The following is a 23,751-nucleotide window of genomic DNA, read 5'->3' on the forward strand; positions in this document are numbered from 1 at the left end:
AGATCAGCTAGATAGTCAATATCTTTTCCCAAAGGTAGGGGAGTCTAAAACTAGAGGGCGTAGGTTTAAGGTGAGAGGGGAGAGATTCAAAAGTGTCCAGAGGGGCCATTTTTTCACACAGAGGGTGGTGAGTGTCCTGAACAAACTGCCAGAGGTAGTCGTAGAGGCGGGTACAATTTTGTCTTTTAAAAAGCATTTAGACAGTTACATGGGTATAGAAGGATATGGGCCAAATGCGGGCAATTGGGATTAGTTTAGGGGTTTAAAAAAAAGGGCGGCATGGACAAGTTAGGCCGAAGGGCCTGTTTCCATGCTGTAAACCTCTATGACTCTAAATGCATGCCTGAATTTAAATGACCATCGCGGGTCTTTCCCCCACTTCCCCCCCCACCGATCTCAGGCAGAGTGGCAGTGGACGGCCCTTCCCCCCTACCGATCGCGGCCATTTTCAGGCCTTGGTAAAGGAGGAACTGGCGCGGGGGTGGGCGAGGATCGTGCTGCTCGTCTCACAGCCGACTGTACCAAGTTTTCGCACCCGAAAATGGGCGCAACTTGATGGTAAAATCGGACCGTTTATGTTTCAATAAGATCACCTTTTATTCTTCTAAACCCAAATGGGTACAGCCTAACCAGTCCAGCATTTCCTCATAGGATAACACTCTCATTCTTAGCATCATACGAGTGAACTTGCCCTGTTCTGCTTCTTTCTTAAATAAGGAGACCAAACGGCATCTAGATATGGTCTAACCAATACCCTATTCAGCTGTAGCAAAACATCCCTACCTTTATATTGCACTCCCCTTGGAACAAACAGCAACATTCTATTTTCTGTCCTAATCATTCACTTTACCTGCATACCAACTGTAGAGTAATGGGTGAATAATTATAGTAATGAGATAGTGATTTGTATCGTGATGTAACAGTGACATCAGCAGTCATGTCAGGGAGGCGATGGCCTAGTGGTATTATCACTAGACTATTAATCCAGAAACTCAGCTAATGTTCTGGGGATCTTCATTCAAACCCCATCATGGCAGATGGTGGAATTTGAATTCAGTAAAAAAATATTTGGAATTAAGAATCTACAAATGACCATGAAACCATTGTCGATTGTTGGAAAAACCCACCTGTTCACTAATGACCTTCAGGGAAGGAAATCTGCTGTCCTTACCTGGTCTGGCGTACATGTGCCTCTAGAGCCACAGCAATGTGGTTGCCTCTAAACTGCTCTCAGGTAACTAGGGATGGGCAATAAATGCTGGCCAGCCAGCGACGCCCATGTCTCATGAATGAATTTTAAAAAATGTGCTTGAGACTTGGTGCAGATTCTTTTCCGAAACCCTTGGAGCCGATTACATTTTAGTTCCCACATAAGTTCGGTTTCCAAATCTACTGCATTTATGGTAGGCCTAGGCCTACTTACAGTAGCCGAAGCTAGCTATAGTCTACACTGGGTTGTTTCTCCATTTCCCAACACACCTACTCTATTTCTTTCCAACTTGTTAATACGACAGAAATCCTCACACTGTATTTATATATTATACTGTTCTCTCCACAGATAAGTAGTCTTAAGTTTAAAGTCCTCATGGCATTAACAGGGTCCCTTCACCTTGCCAAAATGAATCTTCCAGTGTCCTTCTGAACAAATTCCTCTTCATTCAACCCCAGTGAGCATAATTGAACGGACTCCGAGTTGTAAGGTTCCCTCTGGAGATTCCGTGGTGGGACTGTGGTTAGTGCTACTGCCTCACAGCGCCAGGGACCCAGGTTCAATTTCCAGCTTAGGTCACTGTCTGTGTGGAGCCTGCACATTCTCCCCATGTCTGCGTAGGTTTCCTCCCACAGTCCAAAAGACATGCTGGTTGGATGCATTGACCGTGCTAAATTCTCCCTCAGTGGACCCGAACAGGTGCCAGAGTGTGGCGACTAGGGGATTTTCACAGTAACTTCATTGCAGTGTTAATGTAAGCCTACTTGTGACATGAATAATTAAACTTAAACTTTTTACACCTCTTGCTTCCTCGAAAATGTTTCCCACCTGGAATCTTCCAGCCTCACCAACTATTCACTGGGTTGTTTGCCCAAAGCAGTCTTTTTCTGCTTGGCATAAGTGCACTCTGTCCCACCAAATCCTTTTGATTTCTCTGACTCTGAGAGGCTGTGAGTCTGCAGCAGTTAGACCAGCTGCTTTTCTTTTGTGGCTAGGTGTTAAAGTCTTGCACCGGCACGGTAGCACAGTGGTTAGCACTGCTGCTTCACAGCTCCAGGGTCCCGGGTTCGATTCCCGGCTTGGGTCACTGTCTGTGTGGAGTTTGCACATTTTCCTCGTGTCTGCGTGGGTTTCCTCCGGGTGCTCCAGTTTCCTCCCACAGTCCAAAGATGTGCGGGTTAGGTTGATTGGCCATGCTAAAATTGCCCCTTAGTGTCCTGAGATGCGTAGGTTAGAGGGATTAATGGGTAAAATATGGAGGGATATGGGGGTAGGGCCTGGGTGGGATTGTGGTCGGTGCAGATTCGATGGGCCGAATGGCCTCTTTCTGTACTGTAGGGTTTCTATGATTCTATGATGATTCTAACTTTGAATAGCCTTGAGCACCTGTCTCCATGGCAACCAGGTCACATGGACTTGTCGCCAGGCAGAATTCAGTACAGCTTCAAACAGTTCATCCCATTCCAGGGCATTCTCTTTCACCAAATTAAATGAGTCTGTTGAAAAGACAAAACTGCTCGGCATTATAAGATGTTTAAGGGTGGCATTGCTCATTTGTATTTCACACATTGCAGTTTGTTGGAGGTGCTTTCTGATCACATGAATGCTGAGATTTCTGCTGGAACTGTCTCATCCAAGCAAGATGCCATGGATTACATTACCTGGACCTACTTTTTTCGACGTCTTATCATGAATCCCAGGTCAGTAGTGATATCCTGTTGCGTAACTGGTTCAGATTGGGCAAATTTGCTGGCTACATTTACCTACCAAGCTGCATAGTTTTTAAATCACCATTTCTAACTTGGTACCATTATCATATCCTACAACATTTTAGCCAAGGTGATGCATTCTAAGTTTAACTCCTTGAGCTGCACTCTGAAGTCTGTTAGACAGTACTGTCTGTCAGATAACTGCAAACTTTGGGGTGAGAGCGAACACATTTCTATCCACATACAAAACAAGATCAGATCAAGGTTGGCTAGCTACTAAAAGAGTGTTGAAGAGAATGAAGCTTTTCACAATTCACTGAGGAAATATCATGTCTGATGGAATATCCAAAAGACTTTAGGCTGAATTTTTATGTAGATGAGCATGAGTTATTAAAACCTGCAAAATGACAGCATGTCAGCAAGCCACCTCTAACTTGTTGACTTCCATGTTTGACTCCAGCACGTGGGTATCTGCACACAATCCCCTCAAGAGAGTTGAGTTCTCAATTTCTAATTGCTTAATCACTCATAGTGACACATTGGGCCCTATACGGGCGCAAAAACGTGGGAAAGTCGGGTGTGAGGCCATTAACGCGATCAGCGCCCGCGTCCAAAACCCAGGAATGGCGGCAATCCGATTCGCGCCCGAAACAGGCGCAATGGCAATTTAAATGCATTTGCATGTATTTCAATTGAATTAATGAACTGTCCGCCCAACTTTATCAGCATTTCCCACCGCGTTCGGCAATCCGTAATCACGCCAAAATGAACCTGCTGAATAAAAGTCTGAATCAGGCGCTCCAGCTGCTGAAGAGCGAGTTCAGAGCCTCCAACATCTATCTGACTCAGATCAGTGATGGGGGGGAGGAGGGAGGCGGGTCAGATCATTCTCTGGCTTGGGGGGGAGAGGGGGGCCCGGGGGTGGGGGGGGGAGAGGGTGTGAGGCCAGATCGTTGTCTGGTTGCGGGGGGGGAGAAGGAGGAGGCGGGTCAGATGTATCTCTGGTGGGGAGGGGGGGGTGTGGGGGGGAAGGGAGAGGGGGGGTGGGGGGGAGGCCCAATCGTTCTCTGGTGGTGGGGGGAGGCCCGATCGTTGTCTGGTGGTGGGGGGTGGAGGGCTGATTGTTGTCTGGTTGTGGGGCGGAGGGAGGGCTGATTGTTGTCTGGTTGTGGGGGGGTGATGGCTGTTATTTGTCTGGTGGTGGGGGGGGGGGCAATCGTTGTCTGGTGGTGGGAGGGAGGGCTGATCGTTGTCTGGTGGGGGGGAGGGCTGATCGCTGTCTGGTGGGGGGGAGGGCTGATCGCTGTCTGGTGGGGGGGGTGAGGCAGGTCAGATGTTCCTTTGGGGGTGCGGGGGGAGGTGAGTGAGGCCAGATCATTCTCAGAGGGTGGGGGGAGGGAGGGGGGTAAGATGTATCTCTGGTGGGCGGGGTGAAGCCCGATCGCTCTCTGGTTGGAGGGGGGGTGCAGATGGATCTCTGGTGGGGGGAGGGGGGGCAGGGGTGTCCGCTGCCACTCTGCGGGTGATCGGTTGCGGGGGGGGAAGGGGGAAGTGAGTCGCGATCGGTCTGGGTAGCGGGGGGGTTGATAAGGGGGACAGTGATGTCTGTGGGGGCCATCGCTCCCGCTTTATCCAGCTCGGGCCGCTTTCTCCGCTTTCCGCGGCCCGGGAGCAATCTGACACAGGCGCGCTTTTTCAAATTTTTTACCAACTGCGCATGCGCAGTTCAGAGCTCCGATCGTTTTGGGCGCGCTAAGCCCCGCCCACAGTGCGAATGGGACCCGCGATTTTTTTTTCAGGCTGAGTGCGTATGGGGGCGCCTGGGAACAGATTTCCAAGTTGGATCTGAATTACACCCAGATTCAGCACTTAGAATGAAAATGGTAAAATCGGGCCGTTTGTTTTCACTTTAACATGAATGCCAGAGGTTTTTTCAGTTTTCATAAAACTTGCGTGTGAAGCCAAAACAAATATGCAGTGGCAATTGAAAGGGCTGAAGCAATTTCTGTCAATCAGTATTCATAGCAACTTTCTCACTGCTGGTGGAAAAAATTTAAGAGGTTACTTTGTACAATCGGCTACATTCTCCACTTTGGATGTTTGTTCTGTCACATGCAGATGGGTGTACTTTCGCCAACTTAGACTGGACCTGAGGTGAGCACCAAGATAGCTAACAATAGTACTGCTGGAGGAGCAAGGGGACCACAAAGACGTGCAATTCACTGGGGGCACCACTCATGAAGCAGGATCTGTAGGCAGAGATAAAACCAGAAAATACTGAGTGGGTTAGGCAGCATCTGTGGAGGAAAGCGGAGGTCTGTAGGTTTTCTGTAGGCAGAGGATCAGCTGCTGAACATGTCTGAGCACCATTATCTCAGGCAGCTCAGGATGTCATGTCAAATAGTGTCAGGCACCTTCAGTCTCCCTGACCTGGAGGCCACACTTCAGCAATTTGTGTCAAAGTCACCTCTAGGTTTTGCCACAGACATGAGGCAAGTTTTTTTACACAGAGGGTGATAGGTGTCTGGACCTTGCTGCCGGGGGAGGTAGTGGAAACAGATACGATAGTGAGTTTTAAGGGGTGTCTGGACAAATACATGAATAGGATGGGAATAGAGGGATGTGGTCCCCGGAAGGGTAGGGGGTTTTAGTTCAGTCGGGCAGCATGGTTGGTGCAGGCTTGGAGAGCCAAAGGGCCTGTTCCTGTGCTTTAATTTTCTTTGTTCTTTGTTCTTTATCTCTGGGATCTCCCAGAGGTCAGGGTGCAAATGCATAAGACCAGTGACTGATGGGGTGTTTGCTAGGGCCAGTGATTATGTCAACTTTACCACCAATGCCAGCCATTGTGAGTAGGCATCTGGCTTTGTGTATCTGGTTGGTTTTCCATAGGTAGCGGCCATTATTGTCTGCGCACACATGACAATCCAGAACCTCATAGAATGACCCGGATTATCTGTCAACTGCAAGGGCTCCCACTCCATTAATGTGCAACTGGTGTGCAATCACAGAAAGATGTTTATGTAAATGTGCACAAGATTCCCAGGCAGCAGCCATGATGCTTTTCCCCAATGGCACAAAAGAGACCCACTTCGTCAGTAGAAAATAGCTATCCAGCCTCATCACACTTTCCAGGGCCTATAGCCCTGTAACTTACTGCACATCGAGTTCATACCCAAATACTTTTTAAATACAATGAGCATGCCTCCATCATCCTTTCAGGCAATAGGTTCCAGATCCCTACCAACCTCTGGGTGAAAAAACATCATTTTGACTCCCTTCTAATCCTTTTACCAGTTATTTTAAATATATGCCCCCTGGTTGTTGTCTTCTTGGCTAAGGAATCCAGCCACTTCCAATTCACTTTATCAAAGTCTCTTATAATTTTTAGATAGCAGTTATATATTTCCTCAACTTCTGTTCCAAAGAAAATAATCCCAATCTTTCCTCATCACTTGAATTCTCCATTCCATCATCCTCATGAATCTCCTCTGTAGCCTCTGTAATGCAATCACAACCTTTGTATAATGCAGTAACCAGAACTGTACAGACTACTCTTGCTGCAGCAAACCCTGATTGCTTCACACCTGGAAACAGATTTAAGGGATGGCCAGTAGACAACTTGGTTCATTACACCTGTGAGAAACTCCAACAGTGCTGCAGTGAATTCCAACTCATCCCAGATTTGTGCTTGAACAGGATATCAATATGCTGAAGGTGCATTTTAGGTGCCTGGACAGATCTAGAGGCTTCCTATGGTACTAGTCACGTTAACTAGGGTAGTTGCGCTTCCTGTCCTCTGCACAAGATTTTACAACAGCAGGGCTAGGACCTTTAGAAGGAACCAGACAAAGAGCTCAGATCTTCTTCGGGCAATTTGGACTGAAAGCAGGAGAGTGAATCATAAAATCCCTACAGTGCAAAAGGCCCATCAAGTCTGCACTGACTCTCTGGCAAAGCATCCCACCCAGGCCCTGTCCCCGTAACTACCAGTATTCACCCCACAACCCATCTAACCTACATATCTTGGGTCACTTAGAGGCAATTTACCATGGCCTTTCCACCTAACCTGCACATCTTGGGACATTAAGGGGCAATTTAGCATGGCCTATCCACTCAACCTGCACATCTTTGGGCTGTGGGAAGAAACTGGAGTGCCAGAGGAAACCCACGCAGACACAGGGAGAACTTGCAAACTGCTCACAGTCACCCAAGACTGGAATTGAACTGTGCTACCCGTGAAGTGGGAAATGTACCCTGGCTGCTCGCATTGATTTACACCAGTTGGCACGCGTCACTAGAAAATGTAACAGTCACTTTTACTTCTCCTCCCACCTCTACCCCAAAAATGTCACTTTTGCCAAGCAGTCCTGCAACCAACCACTGCTTGAATATTCTCGCCCACCCTTTCTAATGCCTTAACTTGATTCATTTTTAGTCCATCAAGTGTCTCAACTACCTCAACTTTCACCATAATGTTGGCAGCATCTTCTTCCTTGGTAAAAATAGATGCAAAATACTTAATTAGTATGTCAACCCATGCTTAGGCTCCAAGCATAAATCCCCTTTTTGGTCTCTGGCCCCACCTATCCTCGTATTACCATTTTATTATTTATATGTCTGTAGAAGATTTTTGAATTACATTTAATATTAACTGCCAGTCTCTTCTCATGCCCCTTCTCATATTTTCTGCCTCTCATATTTCCGTTTTTACTTTCCCTATGAACTGAGCCTGCTTCTCACGTGCATTATCAACCTAATTTTAATCCTACACACTCTTTTTCTGCTTCCCCTTGCTCTCTCCATTTTGTCATCTAGGGAGTTCTGGCTTTGGTGACTCTACTTTTCCCCCTCAGGGGAATGTACTGTGATTCTACTCTAATCACCTCCTCTTTAAAGGCAGCCCATTGTCCTGTTTCTGTTCTGTCTGCTAATCTTTGATTCCAATCTCCCAGGGTAGGTTCATTCGCAACCCACCGAAAAAGAGAGCCGGTGGTGTTATGTAGAATGTTGGCTGAGGACTGACTTGGCCATGCTTGAGTTTTCAGATTAACCTGGAGTGTGGTTAATAGAACTTCTTTCATAGAAATTAAAACAAGACAAAAGACACAGGAGATTTTTAAAAACAAAGGAGCTTTTATGGACCAGGCCAACTTTAAGTTGAGCAATCCAAGAATGCTGTCTCTCGCCAAAAGAGAAAATGCTGGAAAATCTCAGCAGGTCTGGCAGCATCTGTCAAAATGTGGAGATGCCGGCGTTGGACTGGGGTCAACGCAGTAAGAAGTTTAACAGCATCAGGGTAAAGTCCAACAGGTTTATTTGGTAGCAAATGCCACTAGCTTTCGGAGTGCTGCCCCTTCGTCAGGTGGAGTGGAGAAATGCTCACAAACAGGGCACACAGAGACACAAACTCAATTTACAGAATAATGATTGGAATGCAGTCTTTACAGATAATCAAGTCTTAAAGGTACAGACAATGTGAGTGGAGAGAGCATTAAGCACAGGTTAAAGAGATGTATATTGTCTGCAGACAGGACAGCCAGTGAGATTCTGCAAGTCCGGGCAAAATGTGGGGGTTACAGATAGTGTGACATGAACCCAAGATCCCGGTTGAGGCCGTCCTCATGTGTGCGGAACTTGGCTATCAGTTTCTGCTCAGCATCTCTGCGCTGTCGTGTGTCGTGAAGGCCGCCTTGGAGAACGCTTACGCAAAGATCAGAGGCTGAATGCCCATGACCGCTGAAGTGCTCCCCAAAAGGAAGAGAACAGTCTTGCCTGGTGATTGTCGAACGGTGTTCATTCATCCATTGTCATGGCGTCTGCATGGTTTCCCCAATGTACCATGCCTCGGGACATCCTTTCCTGCAGCGTATCAGGTAGACAACGTTGGCCGAGTTGCAAGTGTATGTACCGTGTACCTGGTGGATGGTGTTCTCACAAGAGATGATGGCATCTGTGTCGATGATCCGGCACGTCTTGCAGTGGCAGGGTTGTGTGGTGTCGTGGTCACTGTACTCCTGAAGGCTGGGTAGTTTGCTGCGGACAATGGTCTGTTTGAGGTTGTGCGGTTGTTTGAAGGCAAGAAGTGGGGGTGTGGGGATGGCCTTGGCGAGATGTTCGTCTTCATCAATGACATGTTGAAGGCTCCGGAGTAGATGCCGTAGCTTCTCCGCTCCGGGGAAGTACTGGACGACAAAGGGTACTCTGTCCACCGTGTTTGTCTTCTGAGGAGGTCGGTGCGGTTTTTCGCTGTGGTGCGTCGGAACTGTCGATCGATGAGTCGAGCACCATATCCTGTTCTTATGAGGGCATCTTTCAGCATCTGGAGGTGTCTGTTGCGATCCTCCTCATCCGAGCAGATCCTGTGTATATGGAGGGCTTGTCCATAGGGGATGGCTTCTTTAACGTGTTTAGGGTGGAAGCTGGAGAAGTGGAGCATCGTGAGGTTATCCGTGGGCTTGCGGTATAGTGAGGCGCTGAGGTGACCGTCCTTAATGGAGATGCGTGTGTCCAAGAATGCAACCGATTCCGGAGAGTAGTCCATGGTGAGTCTGATGGTGGGATGGAACTTGTTGATGTCATCATAGAGTTGTTTCAGTGATTGTTCACCATGAGTCCAAAGGAAGAAAATGTCATCGATGTATCTAGTGTATAGCATCGGTTGAAGGTCCTGTGCGGTGAAGAAGTCTTGTTCGAACCTGTGCATGAAGATGTTGACATATTGAGCTGCAAATTTGGTCCCCATGGCTGTACCTTTAAGACTTGATTATCTGTAAAGACTGCATTCCAATCATTATTCTGTAAATTGAGTTTGTGTCTCTGTATGCCCTGTTTGTGAGCATTTCTCCACTCCACCTGACGAAGGGGCAGCGCTCCGAAAGCTAGTGGCATTTGCTACCAAATAAATCTGTTGGACTTTAACCTGGTGTTGTTAAACTTCTTACAGCATCTGTCAAAGCCAGTCTCTTCTCAGGTTGCAGGACCGGTTTGACAAAGGGTCGTCTGGACTCAAAACATCAGCTCTTTTCTCTCCTTACAGATGCTGCCAGACCTGCTGAGATTTTCCAGCATTTTCTCATTTGTTTCAGATTCCAGCATCTGCAGTAATTTGCTTTTATATAATGCTGTCTCTCGATTTAGTTTCAAGTTTTCCCTGATTTCCCCATGAACTGGTGGCAGAGGGAAAGCACAGGCATAGACTGTCATGACAAATTCTGCACTATGCATGTAATTGTAACGATGGATGTTGGTGAAGTCACTGACTATATGATGTAATCAAGAAACGCATACCTACATATCACTGCCCTGTATGGTCTCCCCCCCACCTCACCCTCTATCTCGGCAACTTTCTTCAGCCCTGCAATGCTCCAAGAACTCTACATTCCTCAGTTATCTTGGCACTAAACTTTTCCCTCCCAAAGCCACTCCAACTCCCGCCTCCGTTAAAACATTCCTTAAAATCTACCCGGTGACCAAGCTTCTTTCCTAATGTCTCTTTCTTGGGCAGTGTATCAGTTTTGTTTTCTGGTCATCCTCCTATGACTGCAAGTTGTTGTTAGTTTAAACAGATGTTTTTAGAAGTCACAATAAGAGCAGCAGCAGCAGCGGCGGCTAAGACCCAGAGGAAAACCAGTCTTCTTTGTCACTGTTTTTAAAACTTATGGTTTTCACTTCATCTGCCCTCCTGATTGCCGGCGACCTTAACTGTGAGAGATCCAGGCGGCCAAAGGACAATATAAACGCTAACCAGAAAAATACTTGGTATTTTGGGGGGGAGGGAGTAAAGTACTTCTACATATGGTTTGCAGTTGCACAATGAATGGATTCCAGATGGGAGATGCTGGAAAAATATTACCTGCTGTAAGCAAAATTCTACTCATTTTAAAGGAAATTTCTATTGACTAGGTCTTCCCTTGTATACAAAATCTTTTAGTTGCATTGTTTTGAAAGCAAATGCTGTAAAATGTGGGCAGTGCTGTGTTAGAAGCATAGGAACTGGAGTAGACAATTTAGCCCTAGACCCGTCTTCACTATTCAATGAATGACCTATAGCCTAATTGCGTATTACTTGCCTTTCCCCATATTCTTTAAAGCTTTGGTTAACAAAAATATGTCAACATCAAATTTCAAGTTAACAATTGATCTAGCAGCTGAATGTTACAAACTTCCACCAACGTTTGTGTGTTACAAGTGTTTTCTAATTTCATTCTTAAATTGGTTTATAAACGGATCTCCAGTAGGTTAATTTGACCTGGCCAAATACTATTATGGTATTCAAAGATTACAAGTTAAACAAGAAAAACTTACCTTAATTTACAAAATATTCCAAAAGTTTAAAGTTTATTTATTAGTATCGTAAGTCGGCTTACATTAACACTACAATGAAATTACTGTGAAAATCCCCTAGTCGCCACACTCCGCCGCCTGTTCAGGTACACTGAGGGAGAATTTAGCATGGCCAATGCACCTAACCAGCATGTCTTTCGGACTGTGGGAGGAAACTGGAGCACCTGGAGGAAACCCATGCAGGCACGGGGAGAACGTGCAGTCTCCACATAGACAGTGACCCAAGCTGGGAATCAAACCCGGGCCCCTGGTGCTGTGAGGCAGCAGTGCTAACCACTGTGTCACCATGCCGCCCTATGCTATGAAATTGCATTTCTTGTAATTCTTTGCTTAATTGTCGGTAAGGATTGACGTTTTTCATTTTTTTATAGGTCTGTGCAATGTAATTTTCAGGTGTTTATTCTTAAGATGATTGTATTTGAACCTTTATATTGGTGCTTCTGTTCCATTCACAGGGGTTGACATGTACTTTTAATATTTCAGCTGAAGAAAATTATTTCATGCTGTCCTATCTCTGGCGCGTTATTCTTATCATACAATAATAGTTCACTGAAATTGCATCTTTCTCCAGTTTATCTTCCACCTCTTGTTCTCTGGAATAAATTCCTGCTAAGCCATTCGCCACTCAACTTTTCTTCCTAGCTCCCATATTAGCTGACATTAGAAGGAGAAGAGTATCTTGCCTGAGGAGAGAGAACTACTAATCTGTCGTCATCTCTCCCCTGCCTCATAAAACCAACCCTTGACTCCTCCATATTTGCAAACCATTGCCCAATCTCAAACTTCCCTTTCTTCAAAATCCTGAACATGTTGTCATCTTCCAAATCCATATCAATTTTTCTCAGAACTTCTTTTTCAATTGCTCCAATCAAGTTTCTGTCTCCATCATGCTATCAAGATGGTCTGACCAATGTCACAAATTACATCCAAGTTAATTGTGATAAAGGTAGCCTATCCCTTCTCTTTATCCTCAACCTGTCTGCAACATTTGACACAGTTATCTCAAAATTCTGTTCTAACACTACTCAGGATCATCCAGCTAGGTGGAACCACACTTGTCTATTTCATTCTTATTGATCCTGTGATAACCGGAGAACCTCCTAAACTGGATTCTCTTCTGATTCTGGTGCTGTTAACTTTGGTATCCCCCAAAAATCTCTCTTTGGCTCTTTCTTTTTGTCATCTACTTATTGCCCCCCAGCAACATCATCCAGAACCATGGCATCAGTTTCCACATGCACACTGCCAATAACCACTTTGACCTTCCCTCCACCTCTCTTGACCTCTCCGGCTCTAAATTCTCTAACTGCTTGCCTGTCATCCAGTATCGGATGAGCAGAAATTTCTGTCAATTAAATTTTGGGAAGACAGAAGCCATTGTCTTTGTTTCATATCACAAATTCCATGCCCTTGTCTTTGATTCTCTCCCTTTGCCTGGCAATTGTCTGAGGCCAAACCAAGCTGTTCGCAATCTTGGTGACCCCAAGCTGTGCTTCCAACCACAGATCCATTGCACTGTTCCAGAAAGTCAGTTGGTGAAGGATGGAACTGGAGTCATTCTTTACTTACTATTATATTTATTTTCATGACAAACTTACATCTTCCAAAACAAAAGCACAGTTTTAATCTATCTCTATGTATATATTGAGTGATACGGTGGCACAGTGGTTAGCACTGCTGCCTCACAGCTCCAGGGACCCGGGTTCAATTCCAGTCTTGGGTCACTGTCTGTGTAGAGTTTGCACGTTCTCCCTGTGTCTGCGTGGGTTTCCTTCAGGTGCTCCGATTTCCTCCCACACTCCAAAGATGTGCAGGTTAGGTGGATTGGCCATGCTAAATTGCCCCTTTGTGTCATGGGGACTAGAAGGGTAAATATGTGAAGTTATGGCGATAGGGCCTAGGTGTGTTTATTGTCAGTACAGGCTCACGAGGCTGAATGGCCTCCTTCAGCACTGTAGGGATTTTATGATACCTTCAGCTGCTTCATCAATGATCTTCCCCATCATAAGATCAAAAGTGGGATGTTCACTATGTTTGCACCACATTCAGCACAATTCACGACTCCTCAGATACTGAAATGTTCCATGTCCATAATCAACCTGACCTGAACAGCATGCAGACTTGGGCTGATCAGTGGCAAGTAACATTTGTCACACATGTGCTGGGCAATGACTGCCTCCGACAAGAGAGAATCTAGCCATCTCCCCTTGACATTCAATGGCATTACTACCATCATTGAATCCCCACTATCAACACCCTAGGGGATATCATTGACCAGCGACTCAACTCCTGACTCCCTAAAGCCTGCCCACCATCATTGAAATCTTCAAACATAAACTCAGAAACAGAAAGGGGGAGAGAGAGCAGAACTGGTGGCCTGAGAGTGTAGGAGCGCAGAGCAAACGGATAATCTATATCCCAGAGTATTTAACGAAGTGGCACTAAAAATAGTAGAAGCAAAGGTGGTCACCTTCCAAAATGCTAAAAGACTCTTCCAAAACTCTGAACAGTTCCTACAGATTGAATGTAACCCCACTATTTAAAAAGGGAGATAGAAAAAACAGGGAATTATAGACTGACATCGGTAGTGAGGAAAATTCTAACGTCCATGATCAAGGATTTTATAGCAGAGCACTTGGTAAACAGTGGCAGAATCAATCAGAGTCATCATGACTTTATGAAAGGTAAATCAAGTTTGACAAGTCCACTGAGGATGTAACTAGTAGAGTTGATGAGGAAGAGCCAGTGGATGCGGTGTATTTGGATTTTCAGAAGGCTTTCCACACAAATCCCACATAGAAGATTAAATATGTAAAATTAAAGAACATGGGATTAGAGGTAGTGTATTAGGATGGATAGAAGACTGTTTGGCAGACAGGAAACAAAGAGTAGAGATAAACTGAGCTTTTTCCAAATGGCAGACAGTGACAAGTGGGATGCCGGTACTGGGACTCCAGCTATTCACAAAATATATTACAGATTTAAACGAGGGAACTAAATGCAATGGGGGCAATTCTCCCAGCCCACTGCACTGCTTTTGTAGTGCCGGTCAGGAGTGTTTCACTGCAGAGGGGTTTATTATAGCTCCCCACTTGCGGGGAGCTAGTAGCCCAGCCCCACTGGAGTGAAGGTGGGCCATCGAGGCCCCCCCCCAAAGAGTCGGGTGCTGGGGAGGTGCCCCCTGGGCATAGCCACCTTGGCAGTGCCAGCCTGCACTCCCTGGCACTGCCCAAGGGGCAAAGTGGCAAAACATGAGATCAATGCAGTAAAGAGAAATGATCTTGGTTCGGAGCAGCAAAATGTAGAATCGTTTTGGGGGAAGATAAGAAATCACAAATGAAAGAAGTCACAGAATCACAGAATGCTACAGTGCAGAAGAGCCCTTATGCCCATCGAGCCTGCACCGACACATGAAAGGTCCTGACCTGCCCACCTAATCCACTTGCCAGCACTTGGTCCATATCCTTGAATGTTATGGCATGCCAAGTACTCATCCAGGTACTTTTTAAAGGATGAGAGGCATCCGGCTTCCACCACCCTCCCATTCCAGACCGTCACCACCCTCTGGGTAAAAAAAAATTTTTCCTCAACTTCCCCCCTAAACCTCCCACCCCTCACTTTTAACTTATGTCCCCTCGTAACTGACCCTTCAGCTGCACCCTGTCTATGCCCCTCATAATCTTGAACACCTCAATCAGGTCGCTCCTCAGTCTTCTCTGCTCCAGAGAAAATAACCCAAGCCTATCCAACCTCTCTTTATAACTTAAATGTTCCATCCCAGGCAACATCCTGGTGAATCTCCTCTGCACCCCTTCCATGCGATCACATCCTTCCTATAATGTGGTGACCAGAACTGCATACAGTGGACCCAAATGTATGGATTTCATTTTTGATGAGATTGCTGTGGCCTCGCCAAAGTTCGATACAACTCCATCATGGCCCCTTTGTTTTTGTAATCTATAACCCAATTGATAAAGGCGAGTGTGTCATATGCCTTTTTCACCACCCTATTAACCTGCCTCTCCGCCTTCAGAGATCTATGGGCAACATGCCAAGGTCTCTTTGTTTTGCGGAACTTCCCAGTGTCCGACTTTCAGAGTAAGACTTCCTTGTCAAATGACTCCTTCCAAAGTGTATCACCTAACACTTTTCAGGGTTAAATTCCTTCTGCCATTTATCCACCCATTTGACCATCTTGTCCGTATCTTCCTGCAACGCAAGACGCACAACCTCAATGTTAATCACCTGGCCAATCTTTGTGTCATCAGTAAACTTATTGATCCTATGCCCAATATAGTCATCTATGTAATTTATATAAATGAAGAACAATGGGGGCCCAGCATGGAATTCTGTGGTATGCCACTTGATACTGGCCTCCAGTCACAATTCATCCGGACCTGGCGATTTGTCCACATTTAAGCCCGCCCATACCTCCAATACCTTATCACTCCCTATGACAGTTTGCTCTCGAACCTCACAGTCTCCCTCCCCGAGTTCCATAACTACCTCCTCATTCTCGTGGCTGAAGACAGATGTGAAATATGGAAATATGTGAAACTGGTGGGAGTAGTTTATAGGTTTCCCAACGGTAGCTACATTGTAGAGCAGAGTATACATCAGGAAATAATGGGGCTTTTAAGAATGGTGCTGCAGTAATAGTGAGAGACATTCATCTTCTTATAAATTAGATTAATCAAATTGGCAAAAGTGGTCTGGAAGATGAGTTTATAGAATGTATTCATGACTGTTTCTTAGAGCAATATATTCTGGAACAACCAGTTAACAGGCTGTTTTAGACCTGGTAATGTGTAATGCGACAGGATTAATTAATGATCTCATAGTAAAGAATCTTCTCAGTAAGAGTAATCATAACATGACAAAATCTCATTAATTTAAAAGTGGCAAATTTCAGTCTGAATCTAGTATTTTAAACTTAAATACAGACAATTATAAGGTTATGAAGACAGAGTTAGCAAAGTTTCCACAAGTATATGTAAAGGAAGTGAGTAGCTAAAGTGAGAGTGGATTCCTTAGAGGATAGAAACATAGAAACCCAATATCCCTGGATCCCTTTAGGTCCAAGAGCTATATCTAATTTCTTGAGACTGGGGAATTGCTAATGGGCAACAAGGGAACGGCAGAGGTTTTGATCAAGTATTTTCTATCTGTCTTCACAGTAGGAGACACAAAAACACCCAAGAATAGCAAAAAAGGGGACAGAAGGGAGGGGGAAGCTAATACAACCACTCGGAGAGAAAGTATTAGGAAAACCAATGGGATTAAAGACTGACAAAGCCCCTGAAATAAATAGCCTGCATCCTCGGGTATTAAAGAGCTGCAGGGATAGTGAATGCATTGATTGTAATCTTCCTAAATTCCCAAAATTCTGAAAAAGCACCAGGACATATACTGAGGGGATGTTTCCTCTCGTGCAGGAACCAAGCCCGAGGAAGCTTAAAATAAGGGGTCTCTCATTTAAGGTGATGATGAGGAGGAATCTATGGTATTAATCATAGAATATTAATCAGGAATTCTCTACCACGAAAGCTGTGGGTCGTTGAATATATTCAAGGCTGACAGATGTTTGATCAAAAAGTGAGTCAAGGATTAAGGGGAAAGGCAAGCAGAGTTAAGGCTACAATTAGATCAGCCATTATTTTATCGAATGGTGGAACTGGCCTGATGGGCCTAATGGCCTTTTCCTGCTCCTATAATGATCTTATGATCTGAGGCAAGCAATTGCTGAGAATATGGGAGAGATTGGGTTGGACATGAGGTTGAACAGGAGGTACAATGAGCAAGAGATAAAAAACGCATGACATGACAAGAGAGGACAGCAAATTAAGGAAAGAGGGAGGAACTAGTAAGAGGAGGAATATTGTCACATGATATCTGGTGAGTGCAATGTAGAAGGTGCAAGCTTGACTCGATGAATAGCATTCTCACCACTGAGTTAGAAAGTTGTGGGTTCTCCTCCCCCAGCTTCAGGACTTAAACACTTCATGCCAAAACTTTGACACAATGCTGAAGGAGTGCTGCATTGTCTTTCGGTAAGGCATTAAATCAAGAACTCATCTGCCTATTTTATGTGAAGCAGTTTGTGATACTTTTGAGGTAAATGATCACTTGCTTGGATGGCTGGAACTCCAACAACACTCAAGAAGCTTGACACCATCCAGGACAAAGCAGTCCGCTTGCTTGGTACCACATCCACTAACACCACTCTTTCTACCACTGACGCTCAGTAGCAGCAGTGTGTACTATCTACAAGATGCACTGCAGAAATTCAGCAAAGACCCTTGGACAGCATCTTCCAAACTCACGACCATTTCCACCTAGAAGGACAAGGGCAGCAGATACATGGGAATACCACCACCTGAAAGTTCTCCTGCAAGCCACTCACCATCCTGACTTGAAAATATATCGCCGTTCCTTCGCAGTCGCTGGGTCAAAATCCTGGTATTCCGTCCCTAACAGCATTGTGGGTGAACCCACAGCACATGGATTGCACTGTTTCAAGAAAGCAGCTCACCACCCCCTTCTTAAGGGCAACTGGGGATGGGCAATTAATGCAGGCCAGCCAGCAACACTCATGTCCCACGAATGAAATAAAAAATACTTTTAAAAAATTTCTTCCTATCAAGATATAGCAATCTTTTCTCTTAAAACTATCATTTTAGCTTGCGAAAACTACTTGAGTAATCTGTTAAATCATAGAATCTACAGTGCTGAAGGAGGCCATTTAGCCCATCGAGCCCGCACCGACAACAATCCCACCCAGATCCCATCCCCATAACCCTATATATTTGCCCTCCTAATCCCCCTGACACGAAGAGGCAATTTATCATGGCCAATCAACCTAACTCGCAAAACTTTGGACTGTGGGAGGAAACCGGAGCGCCCGGAGGAAACCCACGCAGACACAGGGAGAATGTGCAAACTTCACACAGACAGTGACCCAAGCCAGGAATCGAACCTGGGTTCCTGGTGCTGTGAGCCGCCCTGAATTGAGAACACAAAGTGACAGTTACTTGGTCAAAGCTGTTTTTCTTCAAATATCTTTGAAATACTAAATTCCAATCTTTTGGAAGTCTTTCACCCAATTTCTAAAAATGTTCCCTACCTCACTGATTAAAATTCAAGTCTCTGAGTTTGTAAATTGCATTAATTTTATTCAACTTTAAGGCTAAATTGGACTTGGTCCATATCCTCACTGGTACTCATAACGCTTGCATTTATAAAATGTCTTGAAGTGTTTCACACAATGAATTAAGGATAGAAAGGAGAAGATGTCTACACCATATGGGCCATTTATTATTGTTCTATTAAAAGCCCCATGCTTACACTTGTAAACCAGGTGCAGATGTGTTAAGCCCATCTGTAATATTGTGTTACAGTTTTATGACCAATTATGTGCTAATTCTAATGAGATTGCCTAATTATTCATCTCATCACTTCATTGTATGTATAACAGACTCGCTAATTAAAGTAGTATGTTTTGACTGTTATTTTGAAATATTTCACAGACCTGTCAAATGTAGACATTGTAAAACGCTAATAAGCTAGATCATGTGATTTCTTCCACTTTCTTATCCCTTGTATCTATTTCCCATTTCCTTGTCATTTAGTTTTTAATGAAGAGCTTTTGCTTTGAACTTGTACTCCCACTGCCCTGCACTTAAGCCTATGAACACATAATTTTTCTTTGTTTTCCCTGGACAGTTCTTCCTTTGTCCCGCTAACAAAAGATCTGTGCTCCTGGGTGCAGCCACAACCTAACTGTAGTCTCAAAATCTGTTTCAAGTCAAAGGTTACTTTGCAGATCCCACTTTCAGACAATTGTTACAGGTTGGTTTTTCTCTCTCTCTCTCTCCAACTGCCTCCCCTACCTCCTCCCCTGCACCAACACCCACCCTGCAACACAACTCTACGTCAGCATGCAATTTGAGTCCAGGCTGCATAATAGATGTACCAATTCATGTCTCACCCAACATTCACACATATACCCCTGTCCAGGAGTCCCTCGTCTATTCTAGCATAACATTGATATGATCTGCTGCACTCCCGTGATGCTCCCTTCTCAATTATCCCCCCTTTTGTGAGGGTGGTTGACGTCTCAGTGATGCAACTAGGCACTTATTCTGACAATTTTAGGGAGAACTATGGACACTCTGTTCAGTTTGTGTGCATACTGCTGCAGAGAGTTACAGGCCTATCACTCAGATCCCACTTGCCACCCACATTGCCAGGTCATTAAAGCTGTTGCGACATTGGTCATCTGTGTTACGCTGCTACTGATGTTTTCTGTAGTCATGTCCATCCAGGCTATTTTGGTCTCTTGAAGTGACTTTCATCTGTCAGACACCAGGAAAAGAATTTCTTGTCTCTCTATGACCTCTTCTGTCAACTCAAAGCCTCAAGGGAGGTATTGGTAAACCTCGACACTGCCAGTGGACACTTGTCCACGCAGCTTCCTGTGACATGTCCTTACTAGACAGCAAACTCAGCCATCTGCCTTTTCAAAGAACCACCCAGGTCTGTGTTCTGCCTCCAGGCTGCTCTCAACACCACAATCTCGGTGCCAAATTCGACCCAAGCTAATTAGGCCTTTTGCATTTGAAAATTGCACTTCATCACCGACACTGATGTAACAAGGGATCAGGACTGAGAAATAATCCAGGCATCCGTTTCCCGATACCAAATTGACAATCCAGACCCCGGTCTGTGTTAGTTCAGCACCATGTCAGACACTTATCCACAAAATGGCCATTCTATTTGGAATGAAATGACTCTGTTGAACACTAAAATCCTGATAAACCAAAGGATTCAAAGTTTTCATTTTTGTTTTGTTTCCCTTTTTGTTGCTATCCTCTTGCCTTGCCGTTGCTCAGGTTGATCTTGCTTTGACCCTTGTCAGTGGCATCATGTTTAAAGACTTATCTGAAACTGTAAGGGTGTGCCTGGTCTCCGCACTCTGTTTTCCACAATGGCTTAATTGACATCTGGAACTCACTGAGGGGGTGGGGGGGGGGAACCATGAGGGCACACAGACCTATTTCCTAATCTGTGCCGCACTGCCTTGAAGCTTTGACACATTATCCCCTTTTCTTCCCTCTCTCAGGCATCTCTGTTGATTTTCTTTCATTCCCTCCATGAAGAATATTTTGAATGTTTGCACATTGTGTCGGTGGAAAACACCAAGGCTGGAGTTTATTCTGTAGTTTAGTTGTCTTTTGCCTGCTTTAGCTGTCATTATGCCTCCCATCGCAGTTATTCTTCAAATAATAGATTTTGCAATCGCTGAATGTGTTACAAGTTTATCTATTAAATCTAAAAGAATAATGTCATCTCGGCACCACTCTGTTGATGGTTTTATAGGTATGTTTGAAATTTTGATTATACATGTTTATTATACCGGGGGGAGTTGTTCCTGTGTTTCTCAGAAGGCTACTAATGGAAGTCAGCCAGTCTACCCCATGTGCTAGCAGCTATTAGTACAAAACTGCCTCTGATTTTGACTTGTCTCTTGGGACAAGTAATTGTTGTGTTCAAACAGGGCTATAATTCTTATCCTGCTGGCTCTCTCAGTACGCCCCTAGCTATTAGAATCATTTAACATCTCAGCACCTGTTAACAGCAGTGTAAATATTCAACCCTGCTTGCATGCAGGTTATGAGCCGTATGCTGAGGAACCCTGTGAGGCTAGCCTTTTAAATTGAAGCTTCTGACAACTCAATTACTCCTGTTACTAGGGTGTATAATAAAATGTCTATTTAAAGGAAATGATAAGACAAGTCAATTAGTCTGTTGCTGGGGTGCACAATGAAACAGCTGTCCAAAGGGACTGGGCAGATTATTGCTAACTGGAGAACAACAGGTAAATGATCTTCACAGGCTGAGCCTGCAGATAATTCCCTATTAGAGTGTCCCTAGTTCCACACTTCCCTAAAACAAGTGTGAAGTTCAACCATTCAAAGAAAAGCAGCATGTAACGGAAAGATGTTTTTATATCACCCAGCAGGCAATAATTTAACTACTTAACAGATTTTTAAAAACATTATTTATATTTTCCCTGCCAGCATTCGCATTTCTACATCCTTCTCTCAACTTCACATGGACCAACTCTGACTCTTCCCTTCCTCGACTTCTCTATCTCCATTCCCGAGGATAGAGTCAGAGATTCATAGAGGTTTACAGCATGGAAACAGGCCTTTTGGCCCAAAGTCCGAAAGATGTGCTGGTTAGGTGCATTGGCCATGCTAAATTCTCCCTCAATGTACCCGAACAGGTGCCAGAGTGCGGCGGCTAGGGGATTTTCACAGTAGCTTCATTGCAGTGTTAATGTAAGCCTACTTGTGACTAATAAGTAAACTTTACTTTGAAATAAATAAACTTTAACTTTAAACTTGTCCATGCCGCCCAGTTTTTACCATTAAGCTAGTCCCAATTGCCTGCATTTGGCCCATATCCCTCTATACCAATCTTAACCATGTAAGTGTCTAAATGCTTTTTAAAAGACAAAATTGTACCCACCTCTACGACTACCTCTGGCAGCTTGTTCCAGACATTCACCACCCTCTTTGTGAAAAAGCTGTCCCTCTGGACCCTTTTGTATCTCTCCCCTCTCACCTTAAACCTATGCCCTCTATTTTTAGACTCCCCTACCTTTGGGAAAAGATGTTGACTATCTATGCCCCTCATTATTTTTTAGATCTCTATAAGATCACCCCTAAGCCTCCTACGCTCCAGGGGAAAAAGTCCCAGTCTATCCAGCCTCTCCTCATCACTCAAACCATCAAGTCCCGGTGTCATCATTTCTGGTTTAATAATATCTTTTCTATAATAGGGTGACCAGAATTGCACACAGTATTCCAAGTGTGGCCTTACCAATGTCTTGTACAACTTCAACAAGACGTCCCAACTCCTGTATTCAATGTTCTGACCAATGAAACAAAATGTACCGAATGCCTTCTTCACTACCTTCTTGTCCACCTGTGACTCCACTTTTAAGGAGCTTTGAACCTGTACTCCTAGATCTCTTTGTTCTATAACTCTCCCCAGTGCTCTATCCATTAACTGAGTACTTACAGACGGCATGGTGGCACAGTGCTTGGCATTGCTGCCTCACAGCACCAGGGATCCAGGTTCAATTCCCAGCTTGGGTCACTGTCTGTATGGTGTTTGCACATTCTCCCCGTGTTTACGTGACTTTCCTCTGGGTGCTCTGGTTTCCTTCCACATTTCAAAAATCTGTGTGTTAGGTGGAATAGCCTTGCTAAATTGCCCCTTAGTGTCAGGGGGATTAACTAGGGTAAGTGCTTGGGATTTTGGGGAAAGGGCCTGGGTGGGATTGTGGTTGATGCAGACTTGAGGGGCCAAATGTAGGATTCTATGATTCTATGAAGTCCTGCCCTGGTTCGATCTAGTAAAATGCATCACCTCGCATTTATAGTTTACCAAAAAATATAACTTCTTGCAATCTCACAATCCAATCTCACCATTTTCATCTCTCTCAAGAATTTTCCTTTTGCTTGATCTTAGTTTCCACCGCCTCTAACCAATCTTCATCGAGAATCTTTGATGTTCTATCGGCCAATGCTAACAGGCATTTATTTAGGTTCTCCTAAAGCATGGAATCTATTTTATTTTGGGATCACTACTGATAACTTAGACTCTAAGCGTAAGGCATAGTGATGGTGTTAGGCCTAGATGTAAGATTATGCAGCCTGTGAGGTTGCCAGCTCTCCATATTGTTCTGGAGTCTCCAGGAATTAAAGAATATTGCTGTGAACAACCCAGTGGAAAAATTATCATCATAACTGCATTTTTAAAATATTTTCTTCACATTTGTTCCTTGGTTGTTAAAATTTTGGAGACAGCGATAAAGAGACTGCTTAAATGAGTCAAGACTAATGGTTGGGAAGGAGTTATTTTTTTATTTGTTTATGGGATGTGGGCATTGCTTCCCCACCGCCCCCCCCCCCCCCATATCCTTTGATCCCCTTTGCCTCAAGTGCTATATCTAACTGCTTCTTGAAAACATTTAATGCTTTGTCCTCGACTACTTTCTGTGGAAGCGAATTCCAGAGGCTGATCACTTTCTGGGTGAAGACATTTCTCCTTATCTCTGTCCTAAACGGTCTATCCTGTATCCTCACACTGTGACCCATGGTTCTGGACACCTCCACCATCGGGAACATCCTTCTTGCATCTGCCCTCTCTAGCCTTGTTAGAATTTTATAGGTTTCTATGAGATACCCCCTCATTCTTCTGAACTCCAACGAATACAATCCTAACCGACTCAATCTCTCCTTGTATGTCAGTCATGCCATCCCAGGAATCAGTAAAGATAAACTTTCTCCACACACTCGCTAGAGCAAGAACATCCTTCCTCAGGTAAGGAGACCAAAACTGCACACAATATTCAGGTGTGGCCTCTCCAATTGCATCATGACATCCCTGCTCCTATACTCGAATCCTCACTCTATG

General features: G+C 44.7%; 1 protein-coding gene across 1 annotated transcript in view; it reads left to right on the forward strand.

Moving 5' to 3' along the window:
* Positions 1–23,751, forward strand: part of ascc3 (activating signal cointegrator 1 complex subunit 3) — a 562,510-nt gene that overhangs the window by 443,693 nt on the left and 95,066 nt on the right. Inside the window, exon 34 of the mRNA XM_078212424.1 lies at positions 2,785–2,910. Within this exon, the coding sequence (XP_078068550.1) occupies positions 2,785–2,910 (126 nt within the window). The remainder of the gene's footprint in view (positions 1–2,784; positions 2,911–23,751) is intronic.

Source organism: Mustelus asterias, chromosome 5 (genome assembly GCF_964213995.1).
Source record: "Mustelus asterias chromosome 5, sMusAst1.hap1.1, whole genome shotgun sequence".
In the NCBI taxonomy this organism is placed as follows: domain Eukaryota; kingdom Metazoa; phylum Chordata; class Chondrichthyes; order Carcharhiniformes; family Triakidae; genus Mustelus; species Mustelus asterias.